Source organism: Podarcis tiliguerta (assembly GCF_965153285.1).
Source record: "Podarcis tiliguerta genome assembly, chromosome: 2".
NCBI lineage: Eukaryota > Metazoa > Chordata > Lepidosauria > Squamata > Lacertidae > Podarcis > Podarcis tiliguerta.
Window position 1 is genome coordinate 4376853 of NC_139535.1, and position 19501 is coordinate 4396353.

General features: G+C 47.9%; 1 protein-coding gene across 2 annotated transcripts in view; it reads right to left on the minus strand.

Moving 5' to 3' along the window:
- Positions 1 to 19501, minus strand: part of LOC310670076 (alpha-2-macroglobulin-like) — a 61636-nt gene that overhangs the window by 32935 nt on the left and 9200 nt on the right. Inside the window, exons 6-18 of one of the 2 annotated variants that reach the window (XM_083424552.1) lie at positions 17577 to 17745; positions 16618 to 16702; positions 15259 to 15406; positions 14024 to 14138; positions 11511 to 11620; positions 10723 to 10884; positions 9603 to 9827; positions 6997 to 7060; positions 4883 to 5025; positions 4524 to 4673; positions 2871 to 3044; positions 1645 to 1714; positions 425 to 584 (exon numbers count right to left, since the gene is read on the minus strand). In XM_083424552.1, the coding sequence (XP_083280678.1) occupies positions 425 to 584; positions 1645 to 1714; positions 2871 to 3044; positions 4524 to 4673; positions 4883 to 5025; positions 6997 to 7060; positions 9603 to 9827; positions 10723 to 10884; positions 11511 to 11620; positions 14024 to 14138; positions 15259 to 15406; positions 16618 to 16702; positions 17577 to 17745 (1775 nt within the window). Of the gene's footprint in view, positions 1 to 424; positions 585 to 1644; positions 1715 to 2870; positions 3045 to 4523; positions 4674 to 4882; positions 5026 to 6996; positions 7061 to 9602; positions 9828 to 10722; positions 10885 to 11510; positions 11621 to 14023; positions 14139 to 15258; positions 15407 to 16617; positions 17039 to 17379; positions 17452 to 17576; positions 17746 to 19501 lie in introns of those variants that run through there. The other variant, XM_083424553.1, reaches the window with a different exon arrangement.

A 19501-nucleotide genomic window follows, 5' to 3' on the forward strand; every position in this document is an offset into this window, starting at 1 on the left:
AATCGGGCGGCCACCCCTCGGCGGTCCGGCAGGGTTTCCAAGTGCTCAGCTTATTTAAAAGACAATGTTCACCAGACAAACTGCACATGTAAAACTGTATGGTGAATAGGGTCAATTAATATGCTTATGTGCCTTACTGAAACCAATAAGGGTATTGCTGTATATAACGGAACCACTATGATTGTAACTAATGCCTTATCTCGGTGGGGAGGGGTGTGTATATAGTTTTCACTCAGGTCCACGTCAGTTAATTTAGGCGGGAAACCCTGGGGTGTTGTTGTTGGAATGTTGACAGCCGGCTGCCTATAAAAGCAGGCTGGCTGAGCTGTTTGCTGTTCAGTTCAGTTCCAGCTTACTATAAAGAACCACTTGGAGGAATTTCTGTGTCGTTTGCTTTGTCAACCCACTACTTAATACCACTTACTCCAATACGACCAGTTGCCACAGCCACGTCTCAGGGAAGAAACTCCTGGCAGGCTTCGTAGCTTCAGGGGAATCGTGGAAGACACCACCACCACTACTACTAAGATACGCCATCGGCTGGGCATATCTTGGTTCATAGCCAGCTTGAGGTTCAAAGGAACCTAAGAGGAGAGGATATTATTTACATTATTAATTGGTGTCAAAACACATTGCCAGACTTTCAGGGGGAAATTGCCCACAGCTATCCACTCAAGCTCTGTTCCGACTTCTGACTTGCGCACGCTTATCGCCGCTAAAAAGCACTGGAGGCATTCTTCCTACTCAGTCATGTTGGCCATCCCTTCATTTTTCTGTCAGATGGAACATGAATGTGTGATTCAGCTCTGTGCCACTACTTAGCGCCTACCCCCCCAGTGTTAAAATAAAAATTAAGAAATAATAATAACTAACAAAACGATCAGTACAATGGTACCTTGATTTTCGAGCATCTCGGAAGTTTCGGTTTTCGAACGCTGAGAACCAAGAACTAAACGCGTCCATTTTTTAACGTGCCTTGGAAGTCGAATGGATTCCGCTGAGTGCTTTTTCCTCAATTTCCTCAATTGAAATTGCAAACCACCCTTTGCGTCTCAGTTTCCGAACGGTCTTCCAGAATGGATTACATTGGAAAACCGAGGTACCACTGTACCGCTACTGATAATGATCAATTATTTAATTTATAATTCATACCGCTTAATGATTGCGATGAATGTTGTTATTTTGATTTAATTTATTGCCTACCCTTCACCCTAAGGTCGCAGGAAGGTTATGAAAACATGTTAGTTTATGTGTGAAGCACTTTAAATGGCCATGGTGCCTCCACCCCAGCCCACAGCCTCCTGGGAAGTGTAGTTTGTTAAGCATTCTGAGAGTTGTTAGGAGATCCTTATTCCCCTCGCAGAGCTTCCTAGTGTTCCCTGCGAAGAGGGGTTTACTGTTACACCCCCCTCCCTGTGAACTGTACGTCTGTGTGCGGAATAGGGGCCACCTCTCAGGACCCTTAACAAGCTACAGTTAAAATATATACAACAAAAACTTTAAATCTGGAAAACAGTGATAGAGACGGCAAGGTTCAGAGATCCTGGTCTCAAGCTGTGCAGGGCTTTACATAGCAAGACCAGTGTAATTTCATCATCATCGCAGTTCGCCCCCCCCCCCCCTGATTCCAGTGCCAGTTCTTACTGTGTCCTTGGACTTGGCAAATCTGAGGCTTGTGTATCTTGGTGCTCGTGAAAACTTTCAAGCCAAAGTCCTGTAAAAAAAAGCCAAGGAGCCATTATGAAACATTTTATAGCGCATAGAAGGGGTGGGGGTGGGGATTTTGTACATCAGAAGGTTTGATATATGTGGAGTCATGGTGAAAAGGTAAAGGAACCCCTGATCATTAGCTCCAGTCGTGGCCGACTCTGGGGTTGCGGCGCTCATTTCGCTTTACTGGCCGAGGGAACCGGCGTACAGCTCCCGGGTCATGTGGCCAGCATGACTAATCCGCTTCTGGCGAACCAGAGCTGCGCACGGAAACACCGCTTACCTTTCCGCCAGAGCGGTACCTATTTATCTACTTGCACTTTGACATGCTTTCAAACAGCTAGGTAGGCAGGAGCAGGGACCGAGCAACGGGAGCTCACCCCATTGCGGGGATTTGAACTGCCAACCTTCTGATCGGCAAGCCCTAGGCTCTGTGGTTCAACCCACAGCGCCACCCACGTCCCTCAGAGGCATGGTAGTGAGGTGGAATTCTGACTCGCTCTTTCTAGCTAGCTAGAAAGTCCAGTGCTTTGCCACAGTCAGTGAAATGTTTTGAGTAGAAAAAAACCCAACCCCAGAAGTGGCAATACATTGTTGTTGTTGTTTAGTCGTTTAGTCATGTCCGACTCTTCGTGACCCCATGGACCAGAGCACACCAGGCACTCCTGTCTTCCACTGCCTCCCACAGTTTGGTCAAACTCATGCTGGTAGCTTCGACAACACTGTCCAACCATCTTGTCCTCTGCCGTCTCCTTCTCCTTGTGCCCTCCATCTTTCCCAACATCAGGGTCTTTTCCAGTGAGTCTTCTCTTCTCATGAGGTGGCCAAAGTATTGGAGCCTCAGCTTCAGGATCTGTCCTTCCAGTGAGCACTCAGGGCTTATTTCCTTAAGTATGGATAGGTTTGATCTTCTTGCAGTCCATGGGACTCTCAAGAGTCTCCTCCACCACCATAATTCAAAAGCATCCATTCTTTGGCGATCAGCCTTCTTTATGGTCCAGCTCTCACTTCCATACATCACTACTTGGAAAACTATAGCTTTAACTATACAGACCTTTGTCGGCAAGGTGATGTTTCGGCGTTCAAATTCCGAAACGTTTGTCAACGGAGACGATCACAAACCGAGGTACCACTGTATTTCAGGGACCTTTAGTGCTCACCTTGAGAATTTCATAGGCGTCCCCTTCACCGTAAGTATAAGAATCAGGGTTGTAGCGGATGCCACCCACAATAATTGGTTTCCTTGTCACACAGGGACGAGTGGTCATTTCGTTCAAATGAGGGTTATCATGTGGATAGCCTTTGAGGTTCTTCACAGGAAGCAAGTCATAAATCTGAAAATGAAGTAGTCACAATTCAGCAAGACCCAAAATGCTTCGATACTTCCGTTACTGGTGGTCACCCCCCAGTCCTTTATATGCAGCACTTGTCCTACACTAATTGCCAAATTGTGTAGATACATAATTCTACACTATTGCCAAACTGATTCCAGGTGCCACCATCTATTGCTGACTTTTGGCACAGGGAAATAGGTCTGCTCCATGTTTTCCCACACATTTTCAAAAGTGGAAATGCTCTTCGGTTCTACTCATCTCTCATCCTCAGCTCATCTTATAATCAGAATAACGCTTTGCCTTTTTATATGGAACCTACAGTGCAATCTTGGACACGTATATTCAGATTTCAGTCACACTAAGTTCATTGGGACTTACAGAGGAACTTACGGTCTTCAAATAAAAACATCTTGAAGGTCCCAGGCCACAGAGAGGTTAGGCTGGCCTCAACTAGAGCCAGGGCTTTTTCAGCTGCGGCTCCAACCTGGTGGAACGCTCTGTCACAAGAGACAAGGGCCCTGCAGGACTTGACATCTTTCCGCAGGGCCTGCAAGACAGAGCTGTTCCACCAGGCCTTTGGTCAGGGTGTAGCCTGACTCCCTCCTTTGGCAATCTTTACAAAACTTTAGTTTATGGTTGCCACCAATTTTGAATTTGATCTTATTTAATTTTTTATAATGTTTTATAATGTTGCACTATTTTAGTGTTGTTAGCCGCCCTGAGCCCAGCTTCGGCTGGGGAGGGCGGGATATAAATAAAATTTATTATTATTATTATTTATTATTACTCCCAGGTAAGGTATGTACAAGAGCACCTTAGGGTGCTCAAACTGCCTGACTTATATTGGCCTGGTTTGAGCTGAAGCCATGGTGTTTTTAACAAACCACAAGTTAACCACAGGCTGTTCCACATTTGACCAAACCAACCATTGCTTGTTTCTCCAAAGTTTGTTTGGCTTTCCAGATGTTTCTGCCTCTGCTACCTTATTTTCTTTTGTAATTTTAAGTTGTTTTAACCTTTTAAAAATATTGTGCCATACGGTGGCGCCTTGGTTTTTGAACGTAATCTGTTCGAGAAGACCGTTCGACTTCCAAAATGTTTGAAATACGGAAGCCTCAAAACGTATGGAAAACTCAAACAGGAAGCCACTTCAGAAGTTCTGAGGTGCATTCGAAAACGGAAGCATTTACTTCTGGGTTTACAGCGTTTGAGTTCCAAAACATTTGTCAGCGGAGACGTTCAAAAAACCGAAGCACCACTGTATATTGCTTTAATATCAATTATGTGTTTTAATTGTTGTAGCCCTCCCTGGGACCTTAAGAAGAAGGATGAGTAATGAATTGAAATAATTATTATAATAGTAATGATAGTAGTAAGAATGGCACCAAAGAGGCAGTATGGGTGATAGTGGGGGAGGAGAGAAAACAGCTCTGGAAATGTTCTACCTGAAGACAGTTTTAAAGGCAGCTTGAGACTCACGGTCTGAGGGGAGAGCTCAGCTTCGGGTTTCAAGAGATAGACACTCTTATCAACAGCATGGATGCCACAGAGGGAGTCCTTGGCGGATGCAAGAACGAGTCGAGTTTGGCTGCCAGGGAGCCCTTTGGGCTCAGTGAACCACAATGCCACCTGGACACATAAAAAAAAAGCCTTTGTTGAATTTGTTCCTGTACACAACAGCATGGAATAATCCCTGTTTGGTTTTGGTTTTGCCCTCTGCCACTGCCAACGAGCTGATATTTACTGGTCCGACCAGTAAAAGCGATGCTCTATTGGGTGAACAAACTGACATCTTCGGTGATGTCCTGGAGAACGAACTAGCGACATATTGGCCTTACCTTGTTTCTGAAGCAGTTCTCAACAGTGAAGTCTGCTGAGTGAGCAACAAGTTCTCCGCTGGGCAAGACTGTGTACAGAAGCAAGCGGGCCAAGGGAGCGATGTCTGCGTCCACAGGGAGGTCCAGAGAAAATACCCCTTTGGCTGGTAAGCAGAGAATCACAAAAGCAGTCAGAGGAGAGAGAGGTTACGAGAATTAATTCCAGTGTGGTCTCTTTGCCCGAGCTTCAGCTCTCAAGACAACCAACGAGGATAAAGCCGAGGAAACATTGAAGGAGTCGGCATGAGAACCAGAAGTGAAAAGCCCTCAGTTCCATGTGGCACTCATAACTCTAGCAACACTCTGGAGGGCATTTGCATAGCATGTGGTATGACCCACAGAGGAACCTACGGTCTGCAAATAAAAACATCCTGAAGGTCCCAGGCCACAGAGAGGTTAGGCTGGCCTCAACTAGAGCCAGGAATTTTTCGTCCGTGGCCCCGATCTGGTGGGACGCTCTGTCACAGGAGACTAGGGCCCTGCGGGATTTGACATCTTTCCGCAGGGCCTGCAAGACAGAGTTGTTCCACCAGCGCTTTGGCTAGGGCACAGCCTGACTCCTTCCTCTGGCAACCTGCACAGAATGTTGCTTAACGGTTGCCATCAATTTGATTTTAATTAATTTTTATAATGAAATGTTTTTAGAATGTTGGATTATTTGATTGTTGTTAGCCACCCTGAGCCCGGCTTCGGCTGGGGAGGGCGGGATATAAATAAAAATTATTATTATTATTATTATTATTATTATTTTATTTTCTTGTAACGAGGCAGTGATGCTCCTGAATGCTAGTAGCTGGAAGCAGCAGGAGGGCAGAGGGCTCTTGAGTTCAAATCCTGTTTGTGAGCTTCCCACGGTGAGGCCACGGTGAGAATAGGATGCCGGACAAGATGGCACATTGGCCCATCTTATTTTTTTATGTTTATTTTATTTTATTTTTATATTAAATTTATATACCACCCTATACCTGCAGGTCTCAGGGCAGTTCACAGGATAAAATAAGAATATAAAACCACAAATACATAATGGAAATAAAAACAACCCAATAACCTCCCCTTGCACTTCAATATGCAAAATACTTCATTATCTTTGACTACTGTCTTTCATAAAGGGACTAGTCACTCTTCTCCAGGATGAAGAGGAACCATTGATGAGCACCCTTTGGGTTCGGTCAGTCTTCACCATTTATTGATTTATTGAAACGTCAAATCTTCACCATTTATTGATTTGTAAGATTTCTTACCTGGTCTTCCTCGTGAGGCCCGAGAGGGATGTGGGGGTTACAACAACACAATGTGCATTTTTAAAAACAGACAAGAAGAAGAAACAAAACCATTCCCCCTGGGACAGCACCAATTCAATTGAAACGGTGGAACGGAAATGGCACGTGGCTGACTCCCACCAGGTTGGCATTCAAGAATGAAGTGGAGAAATGGGAAGCAGGTGTGATGGCCTGGGACTCGGGCTCAGACTCGGAACCGGAGGAGTCTCAGTCAGCACCATATCCTCTGCCTCAGGCGGCATCTGAACCAAGTCTGGGGCCTGACCCTGAAGAGTCCCAGTCTGCACAGGTTCCCCTGCAACAAACACCAGCTGGGCCGAGTCAGGGGCCTGAGCCTGCCCTGGCTCCAGATGTGGGGATGACCTCGTTGCCCTCTGCTGGGAAATCACGTGCAGCTGCTCCACTGCCGGTTGGCTCAGGGGAGGCTGAGGTGGCCTCTGGGTCTAGTAACCCACCGACATCTCCCGAGCTGCAGAGACTCAGGTCTGAGAGAAGGAGAGACCTGAGTACTCGCAGGAGGAGTGCTCGCCTTCGGGCAAGACAAGGAAGTGAGTCACCGGGGGATCAGGACCAGCCGTTACCCCATCAGAGATAAAAGGCTGCCGGACCCCGCCCCAGGTTGTGGGAGCAACATTGCTGCTTGTTGGAACCTGCCTGTTACCCTGTGCCTGACCTAGCCTGGTTTCCTGCCTTGGCCCTGTTGGACTGGCTCCTCGTGGGATCCTTTGATTCGGGACCAGACCTGGTCTGCATTGCTTGGGTTAACCCCTGGGCCCAGCACAAGGTGGCATTTACCTTTCCCATGTTCTTCAGGCTGAACGTGGATCCCCGAATGTACGACGCCCCCTTTAGCCATCACCTGCAAGGAAGGAGGAAGACCTGATACGTTAGTGACTCCTGCACCAGCGGCAATGGTGGCTGGTGGCCCCTCCAACTGGCAGGGTGGAATGTGGGGAGCCCAACAGTAGGGGGCGACAGAGGCAATGGCAGATGGAACCTGCTGGTTATAAATCTGTCCCGTACTCTACCATGCTGTGACTAAGGGCAACACTGAAACTAAGTAGAAGGAAGGCGACAAGCAGTGACAAGCCCTGGACTGGTTCTAAGGAAGAAGGCAGGTAGATGGGGTCTGACTGAGGTTGGAGGGGTTGTGCCCTTTTTGCCCTAATGGACCAGCCTCCTTTGATTAACCAGGATTAACTGCAATAATAATAATAATAAGCCACTTCCGCCCTACAGAGGAGGTGGGGTCACGGGCTTCACAGCCCCACCATACGTGCGGCAGCTGGAGGCCAGCCCTGCGCAATTGGGGGGATTCCCGGCTGCGTCACACTCTGGCCAGCCAATCGGCTGGCTCTGGGGGCGTGGCCTGCCCTATTTAATGCAGGACACGGCCGGGGATCTCCCTCTTTCCCCGCCTGCCAGCTGTTCCTGCTGTGACCAATAAAGTTGTGGCCTTATTTAGCCCATCAACCTTAATAATTGTGTCATGTGTCTTTATTTCCACTGGGGGGGGTGGCGGGAACTTGCGACGCAAATAATAATTTATGATGACTTATACCCTGCCCATCTGGCTGGGTCTCCCCAAGCACTCTGGGTGGCTCCCAACAGAATATTAAAAACACGACAAAACATCAAACATTAAAAACTTCCTTAAACAGGGCAGCCTTCAGATGTCTTCTAAAAGTCAGATAGTTGTTTCATTTCCTTGACATCTGATGGGAGGGCATTCCACAGGGCGGGTGCCACTACTGAGAAGGCCCTCTGAGGGTGGAAGGCCTCAGCGTCCAGGCTGGATGATGGAGGTGGAGAAGCTCCTTCAGGAATACTGGGCCAAGGCCATTTAGGGCTTTAAAGGTCAACACCAACACTTTGAATTGTGCTCGGAAACGTATTGGGAGCCAATGTAGGTCTTTCACAACTGGTGTTATATGGTCTTGGTGGCTGCTCCCCGTCACCAGTATAGCTGCCACATTCTGGATTCGTTGTAGTTTCCGGGTCACCTTCAAAGGTAGCCCCACGTAGAGCGCATTGCAGTAGCCCAAGCGGGAGATAACTAGAGCATGCCCCACTAGGAGCATGCCCTTCTCTACAGTGGCGTAGCGTGGGGGGTGCAGGGGGGGGCGGCCGCACCGGGCGCAACATCTGGGGGTTAGGGTTAGGGGGCGCAAATCCACGGGTTAGGGGGCGCAAATTACTTGCCTTGCCCCGGGTGCTGACAACCCACGCTACGCCACTGCTCCTCCAGGATCTCTCTGCTGTGTTTTACAAGAGACCCCATCTGCACTTTATCTTTAAAGCAGTTTTCATACCACTTTAAACAGCCGTGGCTTCCCCTGAAGAATTCTGGAAACTGGTTTGTTAAGGATGCTGAAAGCCATGAGCATAGCCAATGGGGGGGGGGGCACGAAGGGGCAACTGCCCCCCCCCCCAAATCAATAAAAGTCAATATAAAATAACTAGCTGAGGTTCTGCCGCCCCCCAACAAAAGGCCTGCCCCCCTAACAAAACTCGTGGTTCTATCCATGCTGCAAGCTATTAAGAAAAAGCCCCATTCCCGTCACAGAGATACAATCCTCAGAGTTCTCTGGGAAGAGGGCTTGATTGCTAAAAACACTCTGGGAATATGTATTTTCCATAGCCAATATAGTAAGGTGAGGTACAACACAAGGAACACAGTAGCAGTACGATAAGAACAGTAAAAGCTTTGACAGAAGCTAACTGGTAGAAGAAGAAAAAGCTCATGTTCTAAGGGCTTGCTTGAACAATGCAGTTTTTTAAAGGATGTCTGAAAGACAGCATAATCTATGTTGGCAAGGGGTTTGCCGGGACATAGTTCAAAAAGTGAAAATCCAGGCATGTCGCCAAGCTTTTTTGGCCAAAAAATAGTTTTGAGCTATTTTTAAGGAAATTCGCCAAAATCTACACTTCCGACATGAGTTGCCATGCGTCTGGATTTTCCTGGACATTTCAGCAATTTCCCACCCAGGCACTGTTTACGAGGGCTGAATCCCAGCTAGGTCCAGGAAATTTTGGAAATATGGCAGCCCTAGTCTCTGCCACCCTGAGGTTCAGCCCCTGGCAGAGGCGAACCAAATCTCAAAAGATGCCCATAGTGCCCCACCTGACAATGTCATGGACTGTATAAGGCAAATATGGCTGCTATAATATCGATCGTTTCAGCTCCAAGCCACCTAACCCCGTCTTATCAAGAGTTATCAGACCAATGCCCAGCTTCCTCTCAGACCTATTTGCACGTGCAGCAACCAACACACAGCGATGGCAGTAATCAATGGCAGAGGTCCATACCTGCTGTACGACCTAAGAGTCAGCCCCCCTGGGTGGTCTCTCGCTATTCTAGCCCAAGGCGCTGAAACAAAGATCTCTCCATTTGGGCTTACCAGGTAGTGAAAGTGAATCTTCTTATCTTCCACCAGCCCAGGTTTCAGGCTGTAATGCACTCGGACTGGCTGAGTATGACCGCAGCTTAAAGTCCCAGGAACGGGCTCAATGTGGAGGTAGCTTTCGCTTGGTGAATAAAAGCGTGAGGCTGAATGAGAGGCGCCCTGGTGATGGGGACTGAGCCAGCCCCATTCATGGCACACCAAGCCTGAATTATAAATTGCCTGGTTTAAAAACAAAAACAAAAAGAGGGGAGAGGAAAGGCACGGATGCCTCAATGACGTTAGCGTACAACAAAATGCAATACAGTCGTAGTTGGATCCTAAACGTCTTGTGAGTCGAACGTTTTGGCTCCTGAACACCGCAAACCCGGAAGCGAGTGTTCCGGGTTGTGAACGTTCTTTGGAAGCCAAATGTCCAATGCGGCTTCCAATTGGCTGCAGGAATCTCCTGCAGCCAATCAGAAGCCGCGTCTTGGTTGTCAAATGTTTTCGGAAGTCGGATGGATTTCCGGAACGGATTCCATTCGACAACCGAGGTACGACAGTCATAATTTTCTTTATTTCATAAAATTCACATACCGCTTGACTGTAAAAAAAACAAAAACAAAACCCACACTCAAAACAGTTTAGCGAAAGAATAAAATAATGAAATCAACAGTAAAAATCAAATCAAATCAAAACCACCTATTTAAAAACATTGGAAGAAAATAATTAAAATCAACAAAGAAGCAGATTAGAAGATAAATTATGCCTGAAGATTCTAAAGAGATCAGCAGAGGTGACCACCCGATCTCTGCTTAAAAACCTCCAAGGAAGGGAAATCCACCACATTCCAGGGTCCTCTCTTCCACTGCCAAACAGCTCTTATCCTTCTTCCTAATGTTTAGCCAGAATCTCCTTTCTAACTACCCTCTGGAGCAGCAGCAGCAGCAAACAAACTGGCTCCATCTTCCATGTGCCGATGGTCCTTCAGATATCTGAAGATGGCTATTTCATCTCCTCTTGGTCTCCTCTTCTCCAGGCTAAACATGGCCAGACTCCCTCAGTTGTTCCTCATCAGGCTTGGTTAATGTGAAAGCTCTCCCTCGTTTCCCCTCCAGTCCCCAGGGACACTCACCTGGATCCTGATAGAACTATCCGTGAGGCCGGTCGTGTTGACGGAAAACTGGAAAATCCCCTGGTGGTCAGTTGTGTAGTTGATTCTGTGTCCTGATTGATCAACACGGATCTCAACGGTTTTGTTGGCCATCGGAACGCTGGCACCGTCCACGAGCTTTGCCTGGGTGGGCAGAAGCCAAAACACAGCAAAGACTTTTATTTCAGACAGGGAACTACATTGGCAAATAAATCGGGAGCACTGCAGTGTCTCATTTCAGAATAGCTTAAGTTGCATTTTCCATTAAATTCCATTGTACAGGGGGATTATTGGGTTGTCTTTAGTTTTATTATGTATTTTGTGGTTTTTATATTGCTATTTTACCTTGTGAACCACCCTGAGATCTATGGGTATAAGATAGTATACCAATTTAATTTATTGATACAATGGTGCCCCGCAAGACGAATGCCTCGCAAGACGGGAAACCCGCTAGACGAAAGGGTTTTCCGTTTTGGAGGTGCTTCGCAAAACGAATTTCCAATGGGCTTGCTTCGCAAGACGAAAATGTCTTGCGAGTTCCTGCGGGGGTTTTTTCCTCCCCCCCCCCTTTTTCCCAAGCCGCTAAGCTGCTTAACAGCTGATCCGCTAAACCCGCTAATCCGCTAATCCGCTAATGGGCTTGCTTCGCAAGACGAAAAAAACCGCAAGACGAAGAGACTCGCGGAACGGATTCTTTTCGTCTTGCGAGGCACCACTGTAGTAATAATAATAATAATAATAATAATAATAATAATAATAATAATAAATACCTGCCCAAAAAGTGGGATACCAGGCTTGTAGTAAGTGTCCACCTTTTCAAAGGTAACTGTGCTGAGAGTTGCAGTAATTGTGGAGAAAGCATTTCCGGACAGTTCCACCCCTGCGAAAAACGAAACAACAAATTTAGTGGGAGAGGTGGGGAGGTGCCTTACAATAAGTCAGATTCGTTTACAAAAAAAGCCAGAAGCTTTTCTTTTAGGTCCTGAGATTCCAAGGGAACAGAAAAGAGTTTTTATGTATGCGATGACAGCTGTGTGGATGCTATTTGCCCAGAGATGGAAAGAAGACAAAATCCTTACCAGAAAGCCACCTCCGCCCTTTGCAGGAGGTGGAGTTGCGGGCCCAGCCTCGTGCAATTGGGGGATTCCCGGCAGTGTCATCCCCTGGTCAGCTAATCGGCAGGCTCTGGGGGCGTGGCCTGCCCTATTTAAGGCAGGACGCGGCTGAGGATCTCCCTCTTTGCCGCCTGCCAGCTGTTCCAGTCTTTCCCACCCTCCTGCCCTATAAGGTTTTCGTTCCTTGACCTTGCTATGGGCTTCGGTTAGTCACCATTGTGGGGCCTGGTAGGAATTTTTCCACTTGGAATTTGGCACCAGCCACTTGGTTTTCGCCTACCTCGTAGCAAACCACAACTTTCTTGGCATTAGCGGTTAGGCATTGGTATGGTTCTGTAGATGGAAGAGGGGAGGAAGTGCCATCACCTGCCCCACACATTGAAGGGTAGTCCGATAAAGGATTCCGGGGGGCGTGGCCCTGTCCGAAGCCTATGGAGGCGAGGGCCTAAGGCACGCCCCCGAGCGGTGACCCCGGGGGAGTTTCTAGTTGATGTACATCAGCAGGACTCCCCCTACTGGTGGTTAACCCTTCCCAGACTTTAAGCGGACAGGCTGAAGTCGGATATAGTTAGTTAGGACCAATGCCTAAGCCAATACCACTCATCACCTGTAACCTATAAAGTTGTGGCCTTATTTAGCCCATTAACCTTAATATTTGTGTCATATGTCTTTATTTCCACTGGGGGGGGGGACTCGCCACGCAAGAGAATGGCAGATCAAGTTGATGGACTAGGCTGAAATGGAAAAATCAGAAATCAGGAAGACCAAATTTTAATAAGGAATGGGGGAAATTTATAATTTATCTTAAAAACCATTGCAAACAGTTAAAACCATTGGCGGGATTGCAATAACACTTGTAATGTAACGACAACAATGGGTGTAATGGAGATATAAAAATCTGGACTGTTATGAAAGATGCAGTAGGAAAAGTTTAACAATGAGATCCACAAAGGGGAGGAGGGAAGTCCACGAGATTCTTGGGAATCTTGCTTTTTATGTAATCGGTTGTGGTGTGAATGTAAATTATAATATGGAAAATCAAATAAATAAATTTCTGTTTCAAAAAATAAAAAAATACAATAAGTCCGATTCATTCCGAGGAGGTTAAGGGGTGATATGATAGCCATGTTCAAATATATAAAAGGATGTCACATAGAGGAGGGAGAAAGGTTGTTTTCTGCTGCTCCAGAGAAGCAGACACGGAGCAATGGATCCAAACTACAAGAAAGAAGATTCCACCTAAACATTAGGAAGAACTTCCTGACAGTAAGAGCTGTTCGACAGTGGAATTTGCTGCCAAGGAGTGTGGTGGAGTCTCCTTCTTTGGAGGTCTTTAAGCAGAGGCTTGACAACCATATGTCAGGAGTGCTCTGATGGTGTTTCCTGCTTGGCAGGGGGTTGGACTCGATGGCCCCGGTGGTCTCTTCCAACTCTATGATTCTATGATTCTATGATTCATGGTCCATCAAGCCCAGTTTTGTCAACACTGGCTGGTAGCAGTGCTTCTGGACAGGGACATTTCCCAGCTCTGCCTGGAGATGTTGAGCTGGCGATCTTTTCGCATGCGAGGCAGATGCTCTAACCCTGAACTATGGCCCTCTATTTAAACAGGAATGTAGGAAGCCGCCTTGCGCCGAGTCAGACTCTACACTGCCTTGAAGAGGCTCTCCAGAGTTCCAGAAAGGATTCTCTAACCAGCCCTCGGGATTGGAAAAAGGCTGTCCGAGGCTGGCTGCTTGAACCTGGGTCCTTCTGAATGAATCATAGAATAGAATCATAGAATCATAGAGTTGGAAGAGACCACAAGGGCCATTGACTCCATAGAGTGGGAAGTGACGGAGACAGGACGTTTGTGTTACTATGTTCCGTGAAGTGGGCCTATTGTCCTTTGTTCTTTTTCTCTTTGCTGTCTGATGCTAGAGAGAGAGGGAGCCATGTTGCAGTGCTCCGTGTGTGTTTATATGTAAATAAAGTAGATTAGCCAAAATGCTGAGTTGCTGAGGTCTGTCACGCGAATGATGCACAAATGTTCAGCCACTGGTCAGCACACCCTACTGTTGCATTGAATGGGCACTCTGCACATGCCCCAACATGGACTTTCTGTGGCCACGCTGCCCCCAACCCAGTTCTGATTGGCACACCCAGCCCTTCTGTTCCCCAAAACCCACCGGTGCCTTCCTCAACGATCTTGCCCTCCACTTCAAGTTTCATCTCAGACGAATCCCGCTTCATCTGAAAAACTTTCGTTTTCACCACCTGAGAGAAGCAGCCGTTTGCATCTGCCTATTGGGGAAGCCAAAGATTTGCAAGGTTGTTAACAACGACAACGACAATTTCTTTCTTTTTTTCCTGCCCTAGTGTTATTATTGCTATACTACTATTCAACAAAATTATAAACCATAGCTAGAAGCCACTGAAGCTGTTTACGAGATAAAAGTAGGGTAAAACACAAGAAGGTAAGCTCTGCAAGCCATGCCAGTGTTTCAAACTCTGGAAACAACTGAACAATAAAACCATCTTTACAAATTCTAAAAACAACAAAGCTGACTCTGAATTCCAGCCCTGCCCATGTCTGAATCACGACAGAAACACATTCTGGGTCTACTTCTGCAACCCAGACCTACCCAAGCCAACTGGCTGCTGTAAGCCTTTAAAGCCTTTAATGACCCAGAACCAGATTTTTTAAAGGACCACCTTGAAATGCTCAGAGGAAATCTGATTGGTTCTTACGAACACTCTGTAAAAAGTTCTTTTGTGAATAAAATGACCTGGGCCGAGGGGGGCTGGAGACTCAGAGAGAGACTATCATACGCACCCTTCCCAGAGTCTTGCTGGTTCAAGCCTCTATGTGTATTCTTATTAATCAGAGTTCAATCCTTCCTTTACTTTGTGAACGCCTCAACAACAATAAAGCCATTTATAGAATTCAAAGAACATGGAATCATAGCAGTGAAGAGTTGGAATGGACCCCAGGGGTCATCTATATGCTATATGTACAATGGCTGACTCTCACTCCAGGAGAAGACTGTTGTTGTTGTTGTTGTTGTTGTTGTTGTTGTTGTTGTTGTTTGGGGGGGTGAAATAGCTGCCCAAATGGCTTGATGATGGGTAGCTGTCTAATTTCAATTGGTAACTTAGTCCAGATGGCTGGAGCTGCAGCACTAAAAGTCCAGTTTCTGGCAGAAATCAAGTCCTCTGCTGGGGCACGTTGTCACCACTGAGAAGGCTTTGGCTGTCCAAGTCTTCCTTTAGCTTCCTTTAACTCCCAGCCCTAACTGGGGATGCTGAGAATCAAATCTGAGACCTCCTGCATGCAAAGGAGATGTTCTTCTACTGAGCTGCAACCCTTCCCAGCTACGACTGTAAATCTGTATTGAGCCTAAGTTTTATTTTGGAGACTCACCTCTCCACTGAATTCTTCACATACACCCCCCAGCTCTGCCCAGGAACATGAGCTTGTGTAACTGTTGTACCGTCGGTTTGCGGGATCGTTGTATTTCCGGCAGACGCGTATCTTCACCTGGCCAGGAACGGGCATCCCATAGGTGTACCTGGAGACAGAAACAGTCATAGATAGCATTGATCAAGGGCTTATTTACACTTACTTTTCCTTCGTGCTTTGCAGTCAGGATCTATGCTTTAAACCTATGAGTGCTCATTTGGGGGGTTATTTTTTCTCCAGAGCTTTCCCCGTGAAAACCCACTCTCTACCGCTGAATCAGAGCAAATGACATACCACGGAAAATCCAGATTTGTTGCATTTCAGCTTTAAAGAGCAGGTTTTTGTGGGGGAAACTCTGGGGTGTAAGAAAAACTGCTCCGACACAGAGTTGTGTGCGGGGTCACCTTACCTATAGGCACTAGGGATGTGGGGCACCCGGGTGCTGGGCAGTTTTTTGCAACCCGGTGCCACATATGCTAAAGACGGCACTGGTTGTGTGAAAGTTAGTGTGGGGAAGCCCTCAGAAGGGATACAGAGATATAGGGAACATTGACAAGACTGCCTCTTAAAAAAAAAATCTTTATATGCATATTTTTCGTGGGTGCTTATTGTCCGGAGTTTGGTGAAGGAGTTTTCACAGGAACACAGGAGAATATGTACTGGATTCGACTTTCCATCCCTCTAGACCAATATTGTCTACTCTTGCAGCAGCTTCTCTCCAGGATCTGTGGTAGAGAAAGGGTCTTAGATACCGTTAGAATTCCTGATCCATGATTGCACTCATGGGTTTTTTGTCTTTCACATGAAGTGGTATGTTTTGACTCCATAGAGTGGGAAGTGACGGAGACAGGACGTTTGTGTTACTATGTTCCGTGAAGTGGGCCTATTGTCCTTTGTTCTTTTTCTCTTTGCTGTCTGATGCTAGAGAGAGAGGGAGCCATGTTGCAGTGCTCCGTGTGTGTTTATATGTAAATAAAGTAGATTAGCCAAAATGCTGAGTTGCTGAGGTCTGTCACGCGAATGATGCACAAACTCTGCGGATCCCTAAGTGTGCCAGTGTCGGTTGGCATCGGTCGCTGTGATGTTCGGGCAGAAAAAAGCCTTTGAAGCTCCCAAACGATCGACCAGGAGGGAGGAACATGCCTGTCGGGCATGTGTCTCTGCCAGAGTTCTCCTCGAGTGCAGGCTGAACTCCTGACAGATACCACATTTAGTAACCACAATGAAGTAAATTCTGAATGTGATCCCACCACCCTCCAGGGGGCTGTACTGGCCACTTTGGGAACCACCACCCTCATCCCACCGAGAAGTCCCACTTACACTCCACAAACAGTCACTTCCAGTTCCTCGGCCAGAATCGTGATGACCTCAGGTGTCTTCACCACAACTTCGAATTTGGGTAATACTACAGAAGGGGAAAGAAGAGGGGAGGTGAAGGAAAGCTCTGGCTGGACTTGCAAAGCTCACCTCTCTAAGATCCCAAAACAGCCTGTCGCCTGTTCCTCCACTGTATTATTATTATTATTATTATTATTATTATTATTATTATTATTACCCTGCCCATCTGGCTGAGTTTCCCCAGCCACTCTGGGCGGCTCCCAACAGAATATTAAAAACATGACAAAACATCAAACATTAAAAACTTCCCTAAACAGGGCTGCCTTCAGATGTCTTCAAAAAGTCAGATAGTTGCTTATTTCCTTGACATCTGATGGGAGAGTGTTCCACAGGGCGGGTGCCACTACCAGTGGCGTAGCGTGGGGGGTGCAGGGGGGCCGGCCGCACCGGGTGCAACATCTGGGGGCGCGCGCTCGCGCTCGCAGCTCTCTGCCCCTACCTGGCTCACTTACTCTCTCTCACTGCAGTGCTGGCTGTGCAAATCCGATCCGAGCCGCCGGGTCACCGCCCACTGTGGAGGGGGGGTGCCAGGCATGCGGTGCGGTGCGGAGAGAGAGCGAGGGACTATCTGGGGGAGGGACAATGCAGCGGGGGGCGAAAATTACTTGCCTTGCCCCGGGTTAGGGGGCGCAAATTACTTGCCTTGCCCCGGGTGCTGACAACCCACGCAACGCCACTGGCCACTACCGAGAAGGCCCTCTGCCTGGTTCCCTGTGACCTCCCTTCTCATTATTATTTGCCCCTGTTAGGTGCAAACTCCACAAGGCAGCAGGAAAAATAAATGAAGTGATAGATACATCACGAACCCCAACCCCCTTCTGCTCAGCGTCCTGGGTGCCCAGTTCCCTGCAGCCCAGTTGGGACCTCTCCATCCTCCTTACCATATTCCGACACTTCAAAGGGTCTCTCCTCCCATGCATTGGTGACTTTCTGCACCTTCAGTCTGTAGGTGCCTTGGGGGGGCTCAGAGCCGAGAGGGAAGGAGAGCTGAACCAAGCCCCCTTTCAGCTCCACTTCGGTCCACTGCATCAAGCGGTTGTTCTTGGGATCCTGGAAGTCACAAGAAAGTTAAGGGTGGGGCAGTGGCGTAGCGTGGGTTGTCAGCACCCGGGGCAAGGCAAGTAATTTGCGCCCCCTAACCCGGGGCAAGGCAAGTAATTTGCACCCCCCGCTGCACTGTCCCTCCCCCAGATAGTCCCTCACTCTCTCTCCGCACCGCACCGCATGCCTGGCACCCTCCCCTCCACAGTGGGCGGCGACCCGGCGGCTCGGATCGGATTCACACAGCCAGCACTGCAGTGAGAGAGAGTGAGTGAGCCAGGTAGGGGCAGAGAGCTGCGAGTGCGAGCGCCCCCCCCCCAGATGTTGCACCCGGTGTGGCCGGCCCCCCCTGCACCCCCCACGCTACGTCACTGGGGTGGGGGGGATCACACAGGTTAAAAGGAGGGACTGCTGTTTCTGGCTCCAGAAGAGGACAATGCCGGGACATATCCAGTGGTGTAATGGTCTGGGGTAGGTGAGTTGGAAAGCAATCGCTATTTTTGCAGCAGGGACCACGCAAGGTCCCTGTCTCCAGAGCCCTAGAACCACGCAATAGGCATGAAAGGGGAGTATTGGTGTCAACAGTTCAGTACATAAACTATGAGATGCCACCAGCATTCAGGATCGCAGGTGGTCAAACACCATCTACATACCCTCCAACATTTCTCTGATGAAAATAGGGGTGTCCCATTCCATAATGATAATTTTTACTATTTATACCCCACAAATCTTACTGGGTTGCCCCAGCCACTCTGGGCAACTTCCAACACACACACACACACACACACACACACACACACACACAATAAAACATTAAACATTTAAGAAACTACCCTATACAGGATTGCCTTTATATAGCTCGGGGGTAGGATAACTCCATACCCTCCAACATTTCTCCAACGACAGGGTGAGCTCCTGTTGCTCGGTCCCTGCTCCTGCCAACTAGCAGTTTAAAAGCATGTCAAAGTAGATAAATAGGTACCACTCTGGCGGGAAGGTAAACGGCATTTCCGTGTGCTGCCAGAAGTGGCTTAGTCATGCTGGCCACATGACCTGTACTCCAGCTCCCTCGGCCAATAAAGCAAGATGAGCGCCGCAACCCCGGAGTCGGCCACGACTGGACCTAATGGTCAGGGGTCCCTTTACCTTTACCTTTTAAAGAAAAGTAGGACATTCCAGGATGAAATCAGAAACCAGGACAGTTTCTCTAAATTGGGGATGTCCCTGGAAAATAGGGACATTTGGAGGGTCTGCTGCTACTATATTTACAGTAGGGATTCTGCAGCAGCTCAGAAAGGGGTGCCAATGCATAAATATTGGGGAGGCCCAGGTAAGCTCTGCCCCACATAACTGACCAGAAGACATGCCACACGTACATCATTTGAATGCCTATCAACTTTGGGGAGCCCAGCTCCCTCAGATATTTTATTGGGCGTGGAGTTGGCTCCTAGGATCCCAGAGCTGCTCTGTCGGCCCAGAAGGGGAGTTTTCTAGCCACAGGGAGCATTGGCCTGATCTAGGGGCTGCAAATCGGGGGCAGATCAACAGGCTTGCACACAGCCCTACTTCAAACCCTCCAAAGAGGGGCTTCGTTGACAATTAACCAGCAATTTCAACAGACAGAGGGTTTGTTTGAGGAACCATGCAAACAAATTCCCTCCTGAGGGACTGGGAGAAGGGGAGGCAGGCGGGCAGGCAAAGAGAACCTCACAGCCTGCTGAATCTAGACTCCTCCTCATCACCCCATCATCACCATCATTTCTTA